This window comes from Equus caballus, chromosome 8 (assembly GCF_041296265.1).
Source record: "Equus caballus isolate H_3958 breed thoroughbred chromosome 8, TB-T2T, whole genome shotgun sequence".
Lineage (NCBI taxonomy): Eukaryota > Metazoa > Chordata > Mammalia > Perissodactyla > Equidae > Equus > Equus caballus.
Window position 1 is genome coordinate 88,624,982 of NC_091691.1, and position 22,986 is coordinate 88,647,967.

The 22,986-nt window shown below is 38.8% G+C and overlaps 1 protein-coding gene across 3 annotated transcripts; it reads left to right on the forward strand.

Moving 5' to 3' along the window:
* Positions 1–2,054: 2,054 nt before the first annotated feature.
* LOC102149380 (ovalbumin) lies at positions 2,055–18,883 on the forward strand. 3 transcript variants are annotated; one of them, XR_011441595.1, is made up of 9 exons: positions 2,072–2,208; positions 5,291–5,473; positions 8,207–8,257; positions 9,259–9,384; positions 10,068–10,185; positions 13,240–13,382; positions 15,157–15,312; positions 16,180–17,429; positions 18,119–18,883. XR_011441595.1 is itself a non-coding variant. In XM_070275822.1 (9 exons), exons 2-8 carry the CDS (start codon positions 5,306–5,308, stop codon positions 16,573–16,575), a joined length of 1,158 nt encoding a protein of 385 aa, XP_070131923.1. In that variant the 5' UTR covers positions 2,072–2,208; positions 5,291–5,305; the 3' UTR covers positions 16,576–16,620; positions 18,113–18,883. The 3 variants fall into 3 exon arrangements, 2 of the variants coding, with proteins under 2 accessions (XP_014583356.2, XP_070131923.1); XM_070275822.1 differs by having other exon boundaries at positions 16,180–16,620; positions 18,113–18,883; XM_014727870.3 differs by having other exon boundaries at positions 2,055–2,208; positions 16,180–18,883.
* Positions 18,884–22,986: the final 4,103 nt, after the last annotated feature.

The window sequence follows — 22,986 nt, forward strand, 5'->3', positions numbered from 1 at the left end:
TCCCTCTTCCTCCTTGAATTCAAATCCTCCTCAGGACGTTATGAGAGAAGTGAAGTTCTCTCAATTGGTGGACAATCTGATTCAAGGTTGTTTCTCTGAGAATCTAGAGAAGACTTTGAGTCATTTAGAAGTTCATTTTTCTCCAGGCATGAAAAATACTGCCCCCTCTCCTTTGCTCAAGCCCTTGCACGAGTCCTCCACTCCTCAACGAGCAGTGCTGTGTCTCTGCAGCCCTTCTCGGTTCTGGACTCAGAGGGTGGATTGCTGCTGGCTGTGCTTCAGGGAGGCGAGTCAGCTCTCTGAACACACAAGGTTTTCTTGAGAATATAGTCTGTACGTCCAGGAGGCCTCTCGCTAACATGACAAGTAATTAGGTACTTCCTTTCTTCCTTTGCCCTTCTGAGAATCTGAGGAGCAAGCACTATCATGGGGACTTTTCACTGGCTTGTGGGCCATTTCCTTTCACATTCAGCATAAAGCCAAACACTGCCTAATTGTCAGAGAGGGTGGGAATTTGCCAATTCTGTTTTGGGAAGACCGTAATCCAAGTATGTATTCATGTGGGTCCAATAATTTTCTAAAACTCACTAGAAAATTTAATAAAGGAAACTATTGAACTCATTTTCTGTTGTAACTATATTTGGTGTCTGTTTTTATGTTACCTACACAAATCAGGGGTCATTTAATGGAAAAACAAAATATCTAAATCCTGCTTTTTCTTCTTTTCCTTTTCGTTCCCTTCAATCTTTTTCTTCCATTAATTAGGCTCTTCTTCCTCTGGATATGTTTGTAGTTTGAATACTGTTTTTAAAAGTAGAAGCTTTCTCTCTATGTATGTATGTATATGTGTGTGTAATTTGATAAAAAGAGCAAGTTTGGGTGCCTGGATTTGACTTTAATTACACCCAATTCGTCTTAGCTAATAATTTGTTGGGTGGATTCTTTATAAAAAAAGCAAAAATAGATGTCTTTATTTTTATAGAAAAATATTTTTAAGGTATAGTAGTTTAACCTGTATGGGTAAAATCAAAGCCACAAATTGTTAGAGAATTCAGATTAAGTGAATTAACTCAACCAGGATACCTAATAGCAATATACAAATAAAATCTTCTGTGCTTGGACACAAACACCCAGCATTATCCTTTATATAAGTTATTTCTGTGTACTACGCAATTTGAGAACACAAATCCTTCCTAGTCTGTGCACTGTGTTAAATGCATGCTCAGTTATAGGAAACTTACCTAGGGCTTAGTTTCCTCCTCTACAAAATGAGGCAATTGGGCTGGATTGGTATTTTCCAACTGCAGGGTGGGACTGATTAATGGGTTGTACAAATGATTTAGTAAATTGCCACCAGAGTTTAAAACATGAAAAAGGAGAGAATAGAAAAGGAAATATTCAAATGCATCATTAGTAGAGGGGGAAGTATTTTTGTGAAACTCATGTTTCAGTTTTGAATATATATTCTGGATCACAACATAAAAACTATTTCTTACATGGAGTTGCGAATCTCTGAAGAGATGCTTTCTAAGACCCCTTCATCTCTAACATATCTGAGACACCACATTTGTCTCTGTCTGAGTTGGAGCTACAGCTGATCCTGTAACTAGCTTTGTCTGGGAATCCTGCCTACATTTGCCATGAGGGATGTTTGAAATCCCTACTCAAAAGGGTTACCCATCCCTGGATGCCTCTATGCAAGAAAGAAGAGCATTTCGTTCATCATGTCTCATCTCAGGAGTCAGGGAAAGAAGCCTGTTAGCACTTCCCAAAACAAAATGCCTCCTCTCTGGCTTTTAAACACCAATAATTTGTTGTCGTAGCCAGAGGGTATGCGTAATATATACATATACATTACACTTAATTTTTAAGCATCTAATATATTTTGTTATTATAAAATAATCCTCAACTTATTACATAAAATCCACGGCATTAAATGTTTCATTATTTTTTTTTTTTCTAAATCTCTTGGGTCATGTTGACCCAGGGAAGCAGTGCACTTTACAATGCATACGTCAGCTGGCTCCCTTTCTACTCCTTTGCATAAATGCTTTAAATCACTTCACTATGCAAAGAAAAATGACTTGTGCAACCAAATTCTGGGAAGACAGGAGGAGCAAGCTGTGGTGCTGAGCGCTGCGTGTGTCTGTGTGTCTCAGACACGGCTCTCAGCTCACCAAGCAGAACTTTGACCGACTTGAAGACAAGGTAAAAGTGCAAACACTACATTTACCTTCTGTGACATGATTTTTGGAATTGGTGATGACTTTTCTCAGAAAGTGTAGGGGAAAATATTTAGTTGTAATTGAAGGAAAAGGACAGTGAGAGGTGCCATAGTTGGGGGACGGCGGTGGGGAGGCACAAATTGAAAACAAGGCAGTGTGGTTCTCTTTTCAGCTATTCGTACTCACTGATTGAGCTTTGTGACGTCACGGTTTCCAGTGTTGCAGAGAGCCATTCCTATCACCAATCATTATTCCTAGGTTAAGCTGGGGACTTGAATGATGACTGAACTGAGGCCGCGTGAGAAATTTGGTTTTTTAATGTGTATGTATCCCTAAGAGGAAATTGTGGTGTGTGGTAACAAAATTTAGATTCTCTTTTTTCTTGGTTATGTCTCTGTCTGGTAAATTAGAGGGAAAGATGCTGGACAGTGAGTCAGGAAACTTGAGTGTTCATTCTGAAATTGATGTTTTCTAGCTATGTGGACTTGAGTAAGTTAGGTAAGCTACCAGGCTCACATCAGCTTCCCCATTTGTAGAATTAATTTGGGGACCTGGCATTTTCCTTCTCAAAGTCACGACTTTTCTTTGACATTATTGAATAATTGTTCTGCTTAGAGGCTTTATATTCATTGTAACATTGAACACTCACAACAACTTTGTCAGGTATCTGCTATTATCCTTATTTTATAAATAGGTTCAGAGAAGTCAAATAAGTTACTCAGACGTATAGCAAAAGGCAAAGTACATGTTAGAGCTCAAGTTTGTCTGATTTAAAAGCTCTCTATTATAAAGGCCCATGATCAGCCATTTTAACTAATTGTCCCTTCACAGCACAAACATGTTTCTTGAATTCTGTGGATCCAACCAGAACTATCTGGAATAGCCAGAGGATGGTTTTTTGATTACAGGGTGGCCATGAGTTACCAGGGAGCAGGTTTCCCAAACAGTTGAATGAGGGGAATAAAACAATGGGTCAATTATCTGACAAACTTTGAGAATAGGTCCTGGTCTAGACATCTATATTTATTTTCCTGGGAACTTGAACCCCATCTGACCCCCATTTTTCTCCCTCCTCCTATTCTATTCCCAGTTATATGACAAGGAGGCAACAGAAATATACTGGTCTCTTAGCCAATTTTACTTCTGTGTTGATATAAAGAGAGTGGCAGCTTTTCAAGCAAGTGGTAACATTTCTGATCACTATGAAGTGTCAACCACTTAGCCAGCTAAGTTATTTAAACTTGCTCTTCTCTGTGTAAGAATTCTTAAGGCTGTTTTTTTGGAACCACACCCCTAGGCTGGGGAAAGTTGCTGCGAGGTGCCAAGATATTGGCAAGACATTATATAAGATAAATCCTTCAGAAAAAAGAATTATGACTTTTCTATTTACATTTCTACTCAAACTCAGCAACTACAAGCTTTCCTTTTCAGGTGCTCTTTTAGGAAATTTACCATATTGAGTCTCTTCTCTTTTTAAAACATGCAGGATCAACAGGGCATTTTCCTAAGACTTTTGCACTTTCCTAAGACTATTACACTCCATTTGCATCAACAACAGACAAGGGGAGAATTTCACTCCAGTTCCAATATCTTAATGGAAGCCCCTTAAAGTAGCTGTAGCACAATAGAAGTAACAGTATTGCCATGAAAAATACAGACTTGCAGCCTCCTGTTTCCAAAACCCAGGTATCCCAAGCAGGGCCAGGAATAGGATGAGGCAAACAAGGCTCTTAAGGGAGCAAAGTTTAAGGAGGCACTTATTCATAGGTGCTGGCCCTGTGCTTATACAACTCTGAGCACAAGTATCTCCTTAAATTCTGCAGTGGGTGGCTCATTCTTAAGGAGAGGCTCATTCCCATGGTCAGGATCACACAAGAATGGGTTGTCGTGTTAAAGTGAGTACTTCCTTATATTTTGCACCCTAGGATCTTCCCTCATCCTAGTCCCAGTACTAATCCCAAGAGGCCACAGACTCCATGGAGAGTCTTCAAGACAGCCCCCTAAAGAGAAGAGGGATGCAGAACATGGTTCTACAGCACATGGGGTCCCATTGCCTGATTCCCCCAAGCACTGGGTAGAAGGAGAAATGCTGAGGTTCCCCATTATCCTCTAACCTCACTCCTCTAGCTTTAGTGACTGAAGGAAGGAAGGCAGGAATGAAACACTGTCCTTCTTCCTGGAACGCCCTTCTTAAGTGACTTTAGGCTAGCTCCTTTGGAGAGGCTGAGATGTCCTAAACCCTGGTGTGTTTGTGAGCAGCCACGTGAAGGCACCACCCCAAGGTGAGCTCTGCTGGCCCCACAGACCCTAGAACAGGAGCTCTGTCTTTCTCAAAAAATGTTTGAGGACAGTTTCATAGAAGAAAGTGGCATAATAATTCTGTAGGACTCTAACATGCTTAGTTATATTTCTTCCTCTCTTAAAAATATATATGAACTAATACTCTCCATGACATATGTTGATGGCACTGCCAACCCACTGTCGGGGATGTGTACTTTGAAATATTTTCCAGTGGTGGACATGGGCTTTGGCCGGTGTGTCCTTACTCTCTCGCTCAGTGAGTCCCTTTTGTGTGGCACTTTTGAAAGCCTCATAGAGGCCATGTGTCTATTGGGATCAAAACTATAGCCTTGTCCTCTTTGTCATTACCCTAACCAAGTGAACTAACCTAAGCTACCAATAATGACAACAATACTGACAATAGTCACTGACGTATTTGACCACTTAACGATGTGCAAGCACAGTCTTGGGCACTTTACAAATATTACATAATTTAATCCTTATACTAATCCTGTAAGGAAGCTGTCATTTAGCCACTTTTGCAGAAGAGAAAAATAGAGACAAAGAAAACTTAAGTAACGGGCCTTGGGTCATAAAGCTAGAATGTGGCAGAGTTGGACATGCATTTGATTCCAAAATCTGTGTTCTTTCTGCTTCCACAAAGCCCCTCTTTAAACATTTAGGATTCACAAAATAGGAGTAATTCTTACCCTAATTTGAAATAAGCTGAAGTAGTGGTGTTCCAACTTACACCTTTGTCATTGTTGTTTGCCTTTGTATTCCAGACCCCAGGCAAAGCAATGGGCTCACTCAGTGCAGCAAATGCACAGTTCTGCTTTGACGTCTTTAAAGAGATGAGCTATGACCACACAGCTGAGAACCTCTTCTTTTCTCCCCTGAGTCTCCTGTCTGCCCTGGCTGTGGTGCTCTTTGGGGCCAGAGGTGACAGTGCATCTCAGATGGAACAGGTATGTCACAAACACACTTTCAGCCACGTCTAGAAGACAATCGAGTCACAATTTCCAACACTGTCTTGTTATGGAGATTTCATAGATGCCCAACTCTGTAAAACAAGAGAATGTCCTCCTTCTCTTAATGTTGTTACCTATAAAACTGGCTCTTTCAAAAAGGGTGCAGAAGGTCAGATTTCCCATAGCTCTGTTCTGAGGGGCAGAGGATGAGTGGGCACAGCAGAAGCCTGGACAGGGAGAGGCATTCAGTGAGATCAACCTGGCCCGGGCCAAACTGAGAGTCCCTACCTCTATTGCCACCCATGCATCCTTAGCTTTCCAGGGCCTTCCTGCTGTGGGTCCACATCCCAATGTCCTCTCCAAATTCAGGACCTTTTAACATACTCCCAGATGAGACCCACTCTTTAAGGGTTTTGTTTTCTCAAAATACAGCCCTTTGCTAGGTGAACTGAAAGTGATCTGTTTTAAGATACAGATGGATAACACAAGGCAGATAATAAGAATAAATGAAGTAGTCAGGATTATGCTAGATTGTGTCCAGCATATAGCAAACGCCCAGGGCTGCCAGCACCCAGCACTTAGGAAGCTTTCAAAAACTATTTTTGGCTGTTGACTCAATAATTGCTGCTTGAATAAATTAACAATTACAGATCACATAAAGAATATTTTGCAAGGCTTTACAATCTGTACAATTACCTTTCCAAAGAGATCACCAGCATTTTAACTCAACCAATAATTTTGGCTGACTGGAAAAAGTATTTCCTAGTAGGCATCTTTCAACGTGCTTTAATCATCTCTCCGTTTACGATAGAGGGAATGGTTAACCAGTGGAACAAAGCTGCTCCCCAGCCAAGATTTAAACTGGAAATGAATAGGAAAAGCAGGAGTCAAGCTCTGAATTTAATAATATATTTAAACTCAGGAAAAATTAAATGTAAGAGCTCTTGTGTTCAATTTTATTCCACTCCCATGCATTGGGAGAATAGGTCCCAAGTGTTTAACCCATAGTAGATACTCAATAAATGCTTGCTTGTGGAGAGGGAGAAAGAGATGAGAAGGAGAAAGCCATGGGAATCTTTACAAGTTGTCTTGGGTGAGTGTGGAGAGAGTCACTCCTCCATCTATCCCTTCCTTCAAAACGAGAGACAGCCTGCTGGCTGGAGCTCCATCCACACTTCTGCATGCTTCAGGTTTTGCAACCAGAGAGGTAGCATGGCTCCCTGTGCTGAGGGCATAAGTCATGCAGAGAGAGTCTGGAGTGGAAATAATTCTTTGTCTCTTCTGACAGCCAAGCAGCCTGAATCAGAAGAGAACTAAAAAATTCAAATTCTTTCCTTGACGCTTCCCATACACAATGGAGAAAAATCCTCATATTTTCATCTTCTTAATGATTTTCTCTTCCAACATCCAAAGACTGAGCCAAATGCTCAGAATTCCAGGTTCAACAACTGTGCTTTCTTTTGAGGGTAATGATGATGATGATGATGGTGATGATGATGACCACTGAAGCAACACCAGGGGGCGCCATTCATGCAGAGTCCCTGGATTGTGGAACAATATGTCCTATGATCCAGGAGACAAACAGACAATCTCAGAACTGAGAGAATTCATAAAATTCCCACTCTCTACTCTGTGCTTTAATCTCCGCTGGAACCCAGCAGGCAAGAGGTCGTTCAGTTTGTTCGAAGTCCTCTGAAAAGGTAGAATTTAATAGTATGAAGTAGCTTTTTAACAAACATTCAGACAGCTCTAACTTTTAGCAAGTTCTTCCTAGCCTTGAGCTAAAGTGGACCTCTCGATAACCATTGCTCCTTTATCATTTTCCTATTCTCAAAAGATACATACACAAAAATTACGTCCTCTTCCACGTATATTCTAAGAAGTTATATCTGCCCTGTGTCTACTGCTTTTTCACACAAAACATGTCAAATGTACTCACCCTATAAATATTTGAAAAGAGTTGCAATATTTTATTTCAGCTGTTCTCTGATGCAGGCCTTGGGAAACTGTGGTCAGACCTCAGGTAAGTCAATAGGACTATGGGAAACATATTAACTCTTAGCTGAGAAAATGATACACACTACTGGAATCTCCAGTGGATACTGTGAGCATCAAATCAGGGAACATTTGTGAAAATAACTTTAAAATAATTATTTATTATTTGAATTCAATCATTATCTATGTATGCTCAGTGAGTAACCAATGATATTAACCACCTGCAAATGATAGTAACACTCATTCAGTTATGCACACAGTCATTCATTCTTCATTCAACAAATATTTATGAGGTTCCTATTATGTTTCAAAACTGGAAATGTAGCGATGAACAAAATTAAGCGACAATACACATGAGCAAGACTGAATTGATTTTAAAACCTTAGGATTTTTTTAAACCTTCAGCTTGTATTCTACCACAAGGATTATAAAGGTAAACATGCATATACACAAGTAGGTGCCTACCCCTCATCCCTCACACTCTGATACTCACACTGCTGCCTAAAAGCACATGAAATGTTTCAGTTCTCAAACTCACCTTTCCTCTTTGAAACAATAAACTGTTTTTATAAGGAACAAAACTAAGAAACAGGTAAGAGAAAGGTGAAGGGAACAACAGAAAGTTCATAAAAATGTAAGCATCTAGCATTTATAGAGAGAGAATGGTTTGCTATGTCACTGTCTGGAGTAGCGTTGGCATCGTCTCTGAATATAGTTCTTGATTTCCCATTGTAGGTGCTTCACTTGAAGGAACTAACAAGAGCTGCAAATGCTTCAAACGCAAAGGTAGGTACAGTTTCCGCTTTCCTTTTGCTTCTCCTGTGGCAGCCCATCTTTAGGCCATGAGGACTAAAGGTTTAAGGCAATAAAACAGAGTATTTATTCCAGACGGCCCTTGAGTCTAGAACATAGATAGAGTCAAACTCCTGCAGATGCTGTTTTAAGATAATCGATCATGTTGAGATTTGGAAACAAGAGGTGACAAAATGGACACTGTCAAAAAGTTGAGGTAGAGACAATTAGTCTCTGAGAAGAAAGGCTATCCCTTCCTTAGAGCAATAAGTGCAGAAGGGAGACTATTCTCAAAGAGATTTCACAAAGGAACCCTGAAAGCTACCCAGATAGTAGGAGATTGCTTCAAACAGTCCTGGAGCACAGTGAGTGCTCAAAAATATAAATATATCATTTTTTGAAAATATAACCAAAGATGGCTATCTTGATAAGTTTTATTGTTGAATGCTCTTCTATATTGCTAATATCTAGAAAAAATATTCAATGTATGCTTTCACTCGTCTAAGGTGGTCTGTAGCTTTCTAGGTGTGACCTTCCCCCATTATCTGTGGAGGGGCTACTAAGACCAACTTTTATTGCCCGGAATTCTTATTTGTTACAAAATATAACAAACACATTTTTTCTTGATGCCAACTGGACTACAAGTGATATGCCAGTGCTGATTGTGTACTCTGGGCCATCTGGCGGAGGAGGCAGGACGGACTCTGGGCAGGCCAGGAAACATGCCATGTCACCCCTCACTCCTGTGAGGTGACTGAGATACGTTGCCATGCTGCCTGCTACCCACGTATGATCAGCTTGTCGGGTGACACAGTTTGGCGAAAGGCAAAAATTTCAATATGTCCAAATGATGGAATGAGAAGTCTTTGATTCTATTTGTTTTCTGAAATAGTGTGTCCTAATGCAAACCCAGAGCCTTTGGTCTAACCTTAGTTGATACTTAAGTGTGTGACACCAAGGCCCCCAATTTCAAGTATTTTCTGACTTCATCTTAGTGTGAACAAGATACAGGGATCCATTCACATATTCAAGCACTCCTCTCTGAAATCAGCCTGTCTAGCCACGGTCAAGTCCACATGGCAAGTGGCATATTTGCAGAAGCAGCCCATCCATTCCTCCCGGTGAGTTAAAATAAAACTTCTCTCTTCTCTAAGTCAGGTAGAAGTCTTTCCTCTCTCTCTTTATTTAATCTATTCTGGCATTGTTTGTGCTATCAAAACTACAGAAAAATAGAAAAAATATTACATATGTATTTACTTAGATATTACTACATGTAGAATATACATTTTACTATCGCATTTTGTTTCATATAGAAAAATATAGGTTTATGACTTTAACTTTCAAATGCTAATTTGTAACACGTTCAATTATGTTTCAGACCAGCCCAGTTGAAGCATAAAAAGCCTAAATTTTACATAGTTTATGATTAAAAACAACAACACTGACTTAATTTTGATATCGATAATAAAAGAGGAACTGATATCTTGGAACCCCAGGCTAAGGATGCTAACTATTCTAAGACTGATTATCCTAACTATGCGGTTATGGGTGAAGTACAACCTCAGAGGCTGAAAATGTCCTTGGCATTGAAATAACATCCTGTAGCAATTTGTTCATTTTGCTCAACTATCGACCTCAAACATGACAAAGATATTTATTTTTATTAATTGGGCCTAGTCCTGGATAATGGCATTTTATGTGTTCCTACCTCTATTTTCATATAATTCCTACCATATATGACCTAAATGTATTAAAATCATAATTTATTTGCTATGTCTCTTCTTTTTCTATGCTTACTTTACAGACATATTTAGACTGTATTGAACAATTACATAAACTGAAACCTGAAAATTTGGATTTCAAAAATAATTTAGAAGGAGCCAGAATGCAGATTAACTCATGGATTGAACAAGAGACAAAAGGTAAAAGGTTTCTTCTTTTTCTCCATCTTCTTCTTCTTTTAGAGATAATTTACATTCAGTGCGATGCTCAGATCTTCAAAAGTACGCTCGGACAGTTTTGACAAACGCACGTGGAGACACAGAACATTACTATCACACTGAAAATTTCCTCCAGGTCTGTTCCCCAGCAGCCACCTCTCTGATTCTCCCATCAGAGCTTGGTTTTGCCTGTTCTGAAATTCAAAGTCAATGGAATAATACAGTATGTGCTTTTTTGTGCCCTGCTTTTCTCACTCGGCATATTATTTTTGAGATCCACTCATGTTTTTGGATACCTCCGTGGTTCCTGCCTTTTCATTCTTGAGTAGTCTTCCACTCAACAATAAAAATGTTGTGACTCTACCACAGTTCACCCGTTCTTCTCTTGATGGACATCTATGTTGATTCTAGTTTGGGGCCATTATGAATAACATTACTATAAACTTTCTTGTAAAAGGGTTTTGTGTACATATTTTTTAATTTCTCTTTGATAAATACTTAAGAGAATTGCTAGGTTTTAAGCTAGGTGGAGGTTTACCTTTTTAATGAGCTGCCAAATAGTTTTCCAAAGTGGTTGAACCATTTCACATTCTCACCATCACTATGAAAATTCCCCTTACCGAAAATCCTCTCCAATTTTTGGTGTTATAAATATTTTTCATTTAATTGTTTTAGTAGGTGTATAGTAGTATGTTATTGTGGTCTTACCTTGCATTTTTCTGATGACTAATGACATTGAGCATCTTTTTTTGTATGTCTATTGGCTCTTAATATATTTTTATTTATGAAGTGTCTGTTCAAGTTATTTGCCCACATTTTAATAGGGTTGTTTTCTTTTTGTTATTGCATTGCAAGAATTCTTTGCATACTCTGGATATGAATATTTTGTCAGATACATATATTACTAATATTTTGTCCTAGTCTGTGTCTTGTGTATTTATTTTGTTAACTATAGTTTCGGTGAGCAGAAGTTTCTAATTTTAATGAAGTCCAATTTATCAATATTTTCATTTTGTGGTTTCTGCTTTCTGTGTACTCTCTAAGAAAGTTTTGCTGATGAGAAGGTCACTAAGATATTCTCTTCTGTTTTCTTTTAGTAGGTTTATTGTTTTAGGGTTTAGATTTAGGTTTATAATCTATCTCAACTTGACTTTTATGTGGGATGTGAAATAGGGCTGAAGGTTCTGTCTTTTCTTCATATGGATAATCAATTGTTCTAGTACCAGGAGTTGAAGATCTAAAGACTTTTTTCATTTTATGAAATGAAAACTCATGACATCTTCTTGTCAGTTTTACTTTTGAGAAGTGAGGAGGCATAAAATGCAGAAAATCTTTATTCTGCAATGTTCCCAGTTACCTCTCTTGCTTGATTTTAGTAGAAAATCATTGCCTGATAACAGTGGTGAGGTGCAAAACCACCGAGTCAGATGTTCATTGTTTTCCGCATAAGGTGGTGGCAGGAGAAATGTCATAGGAAAGTCAAACCTTAATGGTTAGTGTGCTGGTATCTACAAACTCTCTCTTAATCAGGTAACTTAATTGCTATATAATTTCATCAGGCTTTTTAACTTTTAAGAGTCTTTTCTTTATCTATTAAATAGTGGTAATAGTAAATACTTACATGATACTTAATCTATATCACACACTATTCGAGTATTTTTTAATATTTTTTGTGCGAGGAAGATTGGCCCTGAGCTAAAATGCATTGCCAATCTTCCTCTTTTTGTTTGAGGAAGATTGTTGCTGAGCTAACATCTGTGCCAATCTTCCTCTGTTATGTGGGATGCCACTACAGTGTGGCTTGACGAGCAGTGCTAGGTCCATGCCTGGAATCCAAACCTTCGAACACCAGGCCACTGAAATAGAGCGCATGAACTTAACCATTACACCACCGGGTTGACCCCTGTTCTGAGTATTTTACATCTATTATCTCATTTAATCCCCCCAAAAGATTATGAGTTAGGTACAACTGCTATCCTCACTTTACAGATAAAGTGACTGAGGCCTAGAAAGTTTAAATAACCCAATCAAAGTCACACACCAGTAAGTGGTAGATCCTGAACTCGAGCTCCAGGTTCCATACTCTCAATAGTAGGCGATCCTGCCTCATGTGGAAGATGCGGATGAAATCAGGTAACTTCTCACTCATGGAGATTTCATCATATCAACTGGCAGAGAGCTAGTTCATTTTTTTAAAATGGCTGCATAAAAATTTATGGTTTAGATGGATCATAATTTATTAAAATGTTTTTGGCAGTATTAATAACACTGAAATAAACATATTTATAGATGTATAGATTTTTAATCAACATCCTTATAGATAATTTGCACAACTGTTGTAAATACTTTGTTAGTCTTCTGTGCACTGCCTATTCATTAATTCTCTTCTTGTTAGTTTGTCAGAGCTCAGTGCATATTATAGATATTAACATTTGTCCTATGTCTAGCAAATATGTTTACAAGTCTGTTATTTTTAGATTAATTTTAAGTTCTTTTCTGCCACGTATATTTAAAATTTTCAGAGTCAAATCTGATTATTTTTTTCTTTGATAGCTTCTAGGGTCCAGAATTGTTGAAGAAAACCCCTCCCCACTCAAAGATTGTAGACGTAAATATACATGGGAGAAAACGTGATATTTTCTCAGAAGATTTTCGTTGTCTTTTCATCTACATTTTTGCTCCCTCTGGAATCCAAATTATTATTAGTGCAAGAATTTTACCAAAGGTAGAGAAACAAAGACATAATAGAGTAAGGGAAATAAAGTCCATCAACAATTTTGTATGTAGCCGTAAAGTAGGCAGACATAGGCTACACACTCACATTGTTTTCTTTTCCATCTTACATGCTTCATTTACTAAAGAATTATGAATGCTTTACATATTTACTCAAACATCTTTTTGGCTCATCTGAAGATATTGAGTGGTAATTAGTCATGCCAGGTCAAAGATGCGTTAAAAACAAAAGCAAGACCAGTGAAAACCATTCCCGTTCCATGGCTGATCCAGTGCGATCTGACGATGTTTCTCTTCCCAAAGGTGAGATCAAGGACCTCTTGTCACCCAACAGCCTCGCCTCCTCTGACCAGTTGGTGCTGGTTAATGCCATCTCCTTCAGAGGGACCTGGAAGTATGCATTTCAGAAAGACCAAACGACAGCAATGGCTTTCAAATTGGATGAGGTAGTTTCATGACTTAATTTGTTTTCCTCTTAAAGGTAATCCTCCAAAGTTTGCCTTAAAGTGCATTAAATTATTTCTGGCCTTAAGTAGGTAAATTAAGTTCCAAGTGACTATCCTAACTACGTACTCCACAAAGTGCAGATTTAGATTCATGAGACAGTTTTTTGTTACTGAACTTTTCTCTTAAATTCTCCATAGCACTTTTACCTTATATTGAAATTAGAAATGCTATGTTGTAAAATTAAAAACCAGTCTGAAATATAGACCTTGAAAAGGTTTAAAGTGGCTTTGGGATTTGGGCTAAGTTTAACCCATTTTTAGATAATTCACTTCCTGCAAACCGGACATGAAGCCAAGTGATGAACCGACAGGCAGGTCATTTGTAAAACGGGTGTGATCTTGAGAAGTAAAGCAAAACTGGTGGACGAGATCCACTTTCCAAAGAAAAGCTTCCAGGTATGCTGTCCTACCCCCACCCTCAGTCTTCCCAACTTCTTTTCTTAGTGCCCCAAAAGTGTGCTACACATCAGGCTGCAACCAAAATAAGATATGTTATTCAATAAAGAAGAATGGATCTGTATATTATAACTAAGTCCCTAAGCTCTCAAATGTATTTACTCTATCAAATGCATCTACCAAGAAATGCTGGACATTACTGGTCAATTTAAAATCTGTTATAGTCAACTATAAAAATAAAGAGGGTTTATACTTTTGAATAAATATTTTCCATGTAAAAGAAATAGTGAGTGACTTTAAGGAAAAAAAAAAATCGTTTAGCCAAACACATTAGTCACATCTGGAAATAACTTTCCAAAGAATTTTGCCATCAGATATTGAGGTCATAAAGCAAATAATGGAATTACATATTTTTTTTACAGTTGTGTTTTTAAAAACGGAGATTCCAGGGCCACATTTGCGAACATTCTGATTTGCAAGAAGTGCCTGAATATATGTATTTTTAAACAGCCCCTGTAGGTCCTTCTAAGGATCAGCCCAGATAGGGGATCACAGTGTAAGGAAAATGGAGCGAAGATTTTAGCAGAATTCATAGAAAGATACTTAAAGGGGTAAACATACCCACAAATAAGCAGATGTGTGAGAAGACACAGTTAATAAAACAGAATCTTTAATTCCACAGTAAAATCTGGTCAGTTGGTCTACATACACAATGCAGGTATCTTTAACCTGTTAACTAGCAATTCAAAGAGAAAAACGTAATATGTGGTTATGGTCACAACTAGATTTCCTTCAAGTGACCTGATTATGTGGAACCCAGCATTTTGTTACATTCTTAGCTAATTTGTAACAGTTGTAATCTGCAACTCAGTGCTGCAGATTCTTCCAGATTGGTCAGATTTTACTTGAGGTGGAGAGATTTCTAAATTATGGTCTTGAAAGGACCTATTTGACTTTTAAAAGTGGTTATCCTGATAAGATCTTATGCTCTATATTTCTTAGCACTTTGAAGTGAATTAACTGCTTCTGGGCATCAAAGCATACAGTTGAATAAAAATAATACATTGAGAGACTTAAGCCCTTTGTAGCTCAGTAGCTACTTTGTTTAGGCTACTCCCTCTCTTTAAATCATCATCACAACAATTGTCAGTCATAGATATTTCTGTAGAAAGATGGATGGAAGTTTTTTTTTGTTTTTTTTTTTTTTTGTCATTCAATGTGGGCAAATTTGGAGGATGAATATAAACATAATTTCATGTCTTACATGGAAACATAAAAAGGGACTGACTTTGCTGTTTCTCTGTTTTTACTTTTACAGTCCCAGAGCAAACCTGTCCAGATGATGCGGCTGCAAGGGCGCTTTAAACTGGGCTCCGTAAAGGAGCCTCGGGTCCAGGTCCTTGAAATGCCGGACGCCGAGGATCATCTGAGTATGGTCATCGTCCTACCCAGCGAAGACGTCGGCCTGGGGCAGGTAAACCTCCGAGCCTGGGCAGCCACAGCCATGAGAAAAGGCTCTGTGCTTGAGGATCACCCATGCAGAAAGCCGGAGGATTTAAAATAACCCCTTACACTGCTCTTTAATGCAGTGTTACCTCCACTTAAAAAAATAAGTAGGGCCAACCCCCAAATAAAGTATACTCCATGCACTAGCAGGTGTTCTTGCACTTGTAAGAGTTTTGGGCTTTCAAAGCACGTCATGCATTTCCTCTTTCACTCTTCACAGTGTGTTGTTGTAGTTGTACATGTATTTTTCATATATTATACATTGACACCGCATTTGGACCTGCCACCAACCGATGAAATCTATTTCCACCAACACCCAAGGCCAAAACGTGCAAACTCAATGTGCAGGCTTCTCCCTTTGCTTCTTTCTCTGGTCCTTTCCTCTGAGCCCCATGAGGACGCTCCTGTTCCACATTGTGGTTCTGTGTTCTGCTCTCAGCATCGGTGTGGACCTATCCTCAGGGCTTTCTTTGAATCCCTGTCTCTCCTCCTTTTCTTCTGCTTGTTCTGCTTCTCTCAAGTTCTGCGTTGCTCCCATCTATTTCTTTCTGGCTACAGACTTCTCACCCTCCCCTTCACCCTTTTTTCCAAATAACTCTTGAATTGTGTGCCAAGTTGTAGATTCCAGTGTTAGATATGTTTCCAGTGCAATTCTTACATGTGGCTGCATTTTTGCCACTTACTCTGATAGAATCTGCTTTCCAAAATCACAGTAAGAATTTGCCTTACCTATTCATAACCTCACATCTGGTCCTCAGGATGTTTCACATTTTGCTATATTTTAATTTTCTAAATAAAGATTTTCATATTTTGCTTCCTGCTATGTTTCCCATAGGTTACCAAGGGAATCACTTATGAGAAACTGAAAAGCTGGATAGGCTCGGCCAACATGAAGGACACAGCTGTGGTTCTGCACCTGCCCCAGCTCAGACTTGATGAGCGTCATGAAGATCTGACTTTCATATTGGAGGCTTTGGGAATGACTGATGTCTTGGACCACTCAAGGGCTAACCTGTCTGGCGTAACTGCAGGAGGTGGGCTTGTGGTCTCCAAGATAATCCATAAGGCCATGCTAGAGGTTACAGAGGGTGGCCCAGAGTCCACACTTACCAACCAAACAGGAGAGGTGGAAAATCCTGAAACCTTCAAGGTGGATCATCCTTTCCTCTTCTTTATCCTACACAAAGAGACTAAGACGATTCTTTTCTATGGTAGGGTCTGCATCCCTTAAGGAATGGCATGAATTTGTACTCAAACAACTTTCTGATTCTTCAAAGTAGCCAGATTTTATGAGCTTGTAGAATTCATTCAGTTTAGGTGCAACTGAAAGAGATAAACCATGCTTCTTAGCAATGTTTTTTTTCCAACTATCTCATGTAGAATATCCGTCCATCCTTTCTTGCTTCAGTTTAGGCTGGTTAAACAAGTTACAGCATGCCATTAACTGTACTTACTAAAAAATTGTGATCAGCACCATTTTTTTCTTAGGTAGATTTCAACTTGCTCAGAACCTCATTTATAGCTAAAACTCAGAATGTCTTTTTCCAAACAAACAACATTATTCAGTATGATTAGCTTACCAAGTTAGTTCTTAAGCACTTAATTACCTCACTTGCAACTGAACTAATGATGTTAATAAGAGGAGCTAACCTTCACTGGGCATGTGGCATGTGCCTGGCACTCACCGGATGACCTGCTTCAATTCTCACCAAAACCCCGAGAGGCAGGAATGATTGTTTTCTCCATTTTAAAGACGGGAAACTGAGACAGGTTTAATAACTGAACACACAAGTGGCAAGTAACAGACTAGATTTCCAAACCCAGAAGGTTTGATACAAGACCCCTACTCTTGACCACGATCAACCCTGTCCTCGTCATAAGTCTGCATCCTGAGACTCAGAGCCAGGGCCGCCACGGTAGAAAAGGAAGCAGAAAGAAAAAGAAGGGAGTTGCTTTCCTCCTATGGGAATGGGCTCAGTTTAGAAGTAACATTTATAGAACATTTTCAAGTTTTCAAAGAAGTTCCATACTTGAAATTATTTAATAGGCAAATGTGTTTTATTTTATGCTTATTCTTTTTTCCATGTCCCTCTCCACTTCTTCTTTTTTTTTCTTTTTTGGTGAGGAAGATTGGCCCTGAGCTAACTGTGCCCATCTTCCTCTATTTTGTATGTGGGATGCTGCCACAGCATCACTTGATGAGCAGTAAGTAGGTCCATGCCCAGGATCCCACCCCGCCAACTCCAGGCCGCTGAAGCAGAACACAGGAACTTAACCACTATGCCACCTGCCGACCCCTCTCTCTACTTCTTAAATTCCAACTTTCTCATCAGCAAGTCCTTCTTTCTGCTGGCCTCCAGGTGCTCATTGTCTCAAGTTGCTCTCCAGGGGATTCCACTGAGAACAGAAGGGGAAGAGCCCTGGATTTGGTGTCAGGAGATCTAAGTTGGAATCTTGACTTTGTGCACTTACTAACTGACAAACTTGAGGGAGGCATTCACCTCTGAGAGTTCAGTCTCCTCCTCTGCAAAATGGACATGTCAATCCTGCCTCCTGCTCAAGGCTGCCGGGAGATTCAAAGGTTAACAAAAAGGAAAATGCGGGGCTGCCCAGTGACGTGGAGGTTAAGTGCGCACGTTCCACTTAGGCGGCCTGCGGTTCACCGGTTTGGATCCCGGGTGAGGACATGGCATGGCTTGCCAAAAGCCAGGCTGTGGTAGGCGTCCTGCATATAAAGCAGAGGAAGATGGGCATGGATGTTAGCTCAGGGCCAGTCTTCCTCAGCAAAAAGAGGAGGATTGGCAGTAGTTAGCTCAGGGCTAATCTTCCTCGGAAACAAAAAAAAAGAAAATGCTCGATCAGTTAGCTTTCTGATTACATGCTGCCGAGATGTGCAGCTGTCTAGGGGCCCTGCACGAGGGGCCCCAGGAATCCCCTTCGGGTCACCCCTTCTTTTGTGGTGTCTCTTTTTTCTTCTCTGCTTTCTACGTGTCTTTATAAGAAGCGTTTTACTCCTTTACGTTGTCTGCAGGCCTGATTATCTAATACCAATTACTTACTTACCCTTGAGGTTTAATTTTACAGTCATTCTGGATTTCTAGTTTTATCTGGTGGGAATTATTCATAGAAATAGTTTTGAGTATTTTTCCCAGATGTTTAAAATTTAAGTTATATCTCTACTTTTAAGTGAGTTGAGGGCACATTCCAGCTCACAACTAGTTCAATCCCTTCACTCGTGTCAAAAATTTGTCTTAATTTTTACCACTCAACTTTAAGTTTACTGATATAATGCCTAATATGGATCTCTTCCCTTAACTCACTTGATTCATAACTTTTAGCAGGTGAATAAGTCCACTGATGCTTGTTCATTGTAATGAGATTCTTTCTCAATCTCCACTACCTCACAATTTAGATTTTAATAGCTTTAGGTTGGATAGAGCAAGTATATTTTGACTGAACTGAACAAAAATTCTGTAATGTATAACTACTGAGGGAATACTGGTAATATTATACTATTAAACATTTGCTAGTTGCCTAAAGTATTTTGCATTGAGTAATTTTGCACGCCCTATATTCTACAAAGGACTTGGTACACCCTAATAACACCTTTCCAGAATTTGTTGTAAACACCTTCCATTGTCTAAGCAGACACCTGAGTCACCATAGTTTCCAAATGAAGTACAGCCAGAAGCAGCCAAAGAGGTACAAGAAGACAATGCTGGTGAAGCCACGAAAGTAAGAAAAAGGTGGAAGGCAAGGACAAAGTATACAATATGTTGAAACATTTCAGCTTTTGGTTTTTTTCATTTTAGTGCTGGAGGTTTTTCTTCTTTTTAAACTTTTACATTCATGTCCCTGGTCAGTTATACAGGAGAAAAAAGAAAGAAAAGAGAAATGTAATTGGGGGAAGTTGGACTTACATGGTTTTGTGAACTATTTTCTCTCAAAATAAAATTCTGAGAGTCTAATCGTTAGTTAAACAGAACGCATAGAGGTGGAGTACTAAACCATCTTGTCTCCGATGTAAACAAAACAAGCAAGTACCCCTTCCTAAGGTTTGTCATTGCCAGGAACATGTTTCTGGAGGGTGTGGCACCAGCTCTGCTGAAGAGAGCCCTGTTGGTCTTGGAACGCCAGCCCCGCTCTTCCCAACAAGTAGAATCATGAAGCCGAATTGGCCATCATTTTTTACGTGGTGCCTGTGGTTCCACTCATGAAAAAAATGTTGCTGTTAAAAAGAAGAATTAAATGACTTAAATGCATGGATTTGTCCCTGAACGAACCCATTGATTATACTTTCTGAATTCTACTTTGGGTTATGTCATCAGTTACTTGATCAGGGGCCCTGTTCCATTAATATTTTTTTCTTTTCTTTTTTTTTTAATCTTTTTTTTTCTTCTTGCTTTATCTCCCCAACCCGCCCCCCCCCCACCCCCGTACACAGTTGTATATCTTAGTTGCATGTCCTTCCAATTGTGGGATGTGGGATGCCGCCTCAGCGTGGCCTGATAAGCAGTGCCGTGTCCACGCCCAGGATCCAAACCCTGGGGCCGCCGCAGCGGAGTGCGCTAACTTAACCACTGGGCCATGGAGCCGGCCCCTATTTTTTTCTTTTCTAAAACTCAAACCATTTTGACTTTTTCTAGACTTGAATTTCAATGTTGATTAGATAATGTGGGTTTATAAATTTCATCTTTACTCTGCAGTCATTATTTTATTCCTCAAATTTTTCTGCCTTCTCCTTCCAAATGGCAGCACTTCACCCCTCAAAGCTACAAACATTTCCATAACCTCCCCCTCATACCATTCTGCCATTTTCCACTCTCCCATTTTCATTCTCTTAGCCATGTTTCTTTCTCCTTCTCCTTTGGGGAAAGATAAATTTTTCCGGGTCTACTAGAATATTACCAATCCCTTATAGACTTACCCCTCAGCCAAAACTGAATTATTAATGATATTAAATGATGTAAAACCTTATGTGAGAATAAGACATTTTTTCTTTCCACTATAATGTATTAGAGCTTAACTTTAATCATAAAATCATTACTGAATATATAAGTAGTTTGACATTTTGACTAACGTATTTTGTTTTAAATAACATAGGATTCATTTGATAAAAGGAAACAATGAAATCAAAATTAGATTGCAATTTCATTTTCTGAAAACAGGTATAGACAGATAAGAATGCTGCATATAGGACGTGCCAAAATCACATAGACTAACCACCACCCATGAGTGTGCTACATTTCTTAACATCCACAGACTGAAATTATAAATAGAATTCTTTAATTCCACCTACCTAATGAGGACAAGTCAAAATAAAATAGAAGAAAAATAGCTCCCCAGAGAGTGTGAGAGAAAGAGACTATCTGTGTAAAAGGGAAATTAATACACCCAAAACTCAACCATTAAAAAAAAAGAAAGAAAACTTGGAAATCTAAATATAATTTAGAATTACCCCTAACAAACCCTGATTTTTCAAGATAAATTCTTTTTTTCTTAAACTAAGAGTGGTTTCTGGTAGATAGTATAGATTAAAGAAAAAAGGCCTTTACTCCTAATAAAGAAAATGTGTTTCAAAGAGTCTAGAATGTGTGTGGAATTATACACAAGCAGGCAAAAGTGACCATGGAGTTGTACAATAGCATGAATAATAGGTTCAGAGAAATTCCTTATTTTGTACTTGATAAAAATATTTCATTTCTATTCATCAGAACTCACATCTTTACATGTCTCACCTTGTATATAGTTTACTCACTCTCTTATTGTATAACTATACTTGCATCTATACATGAATCAATGAGAGTATTAACGAAGTTAGTCAATCAGTCGGTCAGCCAGCACGTGTTGTTGGAGCATCCACAGGGAACGTGGCACCACCCAAAGATTTCTCCACCTTCAGCACAGCAACACGGAGACTCCATTGCAACAGGAAACTGCAGTTGCCTCGCACAGCTGTCATTCCAGGGTGGAAGGCCTGAGGGCTGTTCTACGTACAACTCTGTTCGAGCAGATACCTGCTGAATCGTTGTGTCTCTGTTTTAAGAAAAATTTGGCGTATGATGAAAGATAAAAGTTGAAATACATCTTATGATTTAATCTCCTTGATCTTTACACTAAAAAATTGAGAACAAGGAATGAGGCGGGGAAATCTGCCAAAATAATGAATAAATCATTAAGTCGAACACTCAAAATAAGCTTCACCTGGCACGTCTTAGACCAAGACAGCTCGATGGCCAAAGGATCGGAGTAAACACTTGTAATTAATTTTATGAGAGTAATTCTATGTATTTCTATATGGAGAATAATATTGTCTGAGACATAAAATTTAAATGTTTTCTAAAGTACTCTCAGGAAGCAAGTATTCTACTTAGGAATTAGTTTCTAAAACAGAGAACCATAAAAGCTATGGACTGTAACTTATGGAATCTCACATTGCCCAATTGAAACAGAATTTTCTAGAAAAGAACCATCTCTCCACCCCTGTGACTTTTCTACTGAATTTTAACAACCCGTGCCACACACTCTAGCACCGTACTGAGGAGCAATTTTAATAGAGGCAATAAAACTGTAAGAGTAAGCAAAGACAATAATAATGAGTAAAACAACAATAAGAGGAAGGGTACTAATTTACTCCCACTTTTAATTAATAATTTTGTCTGGGTCATGATTTGCTTAGGTCAAAGACAGCACCGGTGTTTCTAAACTTGAGTAGGGCTTTTGATCTATGAAAAAACATTGAAGAAATCATAAGGTTGAAAGGAGGCAAATGCCTTGAATGTATGCCGCTCCACAGAGGAGTTGAAATCAGCTTCCTGCCATGACCTCACATCTTCCTTTTCATGACCTGTGGTGTACTCTCTCCCTCTCTCACCATTCTAAAGAAGCAACCCAGGCATACAAGTTTGATTTCCAAACAGACCAGAGAACTTTAAGTTATAATGTTCTTTTCTCCATTATAACTCTGTGAGTTACTAAAGTACTAGTTAGTAAAGTGAGGAAAGATGTTTGAAACCATATTAATATCTCCTTTAGCATACTGATTTTAGAGATATTTGAGAGTTTATTTTTTGCATAGCTCTTTTTTGCATCAAGTTTTAGTAGAATCTGTAAATAAGAATCCATATACTCAGTCTTGTCATATTACTATATAGTGTTATAATTTGTTACGAAAATTATTATTCAAGGGGCCGCCCCATGGCTGAGTGGTTAAGTTTACCTGCTCTGCTTCACCGGCCCAGGGTTTCGCCGGTTCGAATCCTGGACGTGGACATGGCACCACTCATCAGGCCATGCTGAGGCAGCGTCCCACATGCTACAATTAGAAGGACCCACAACTAAAAATACACACCTGTGTACTGGGAAGCTTTGGGGGGAAAAAAAGGAAAAATAAAATATTTTTAAAAAATTATTTAATATGTATATAATGTGGATTGTATTTTATTATTATTGTCATATATTTTGCCAAGCTATTTAGGAATTAGGTGGGACTACTCAGGTATATAAACAAGAATAAGCAATGGGGAAAACCCAGTAAAAATATTTTTCTCAAAGCCTTTTTCCATCAAGGCTATGCTTAAGGCAGTTTATTCCCTTGTAATCCTGATGAGCAGTTCCACTGCAGCTGTGGCCACATCCTTTC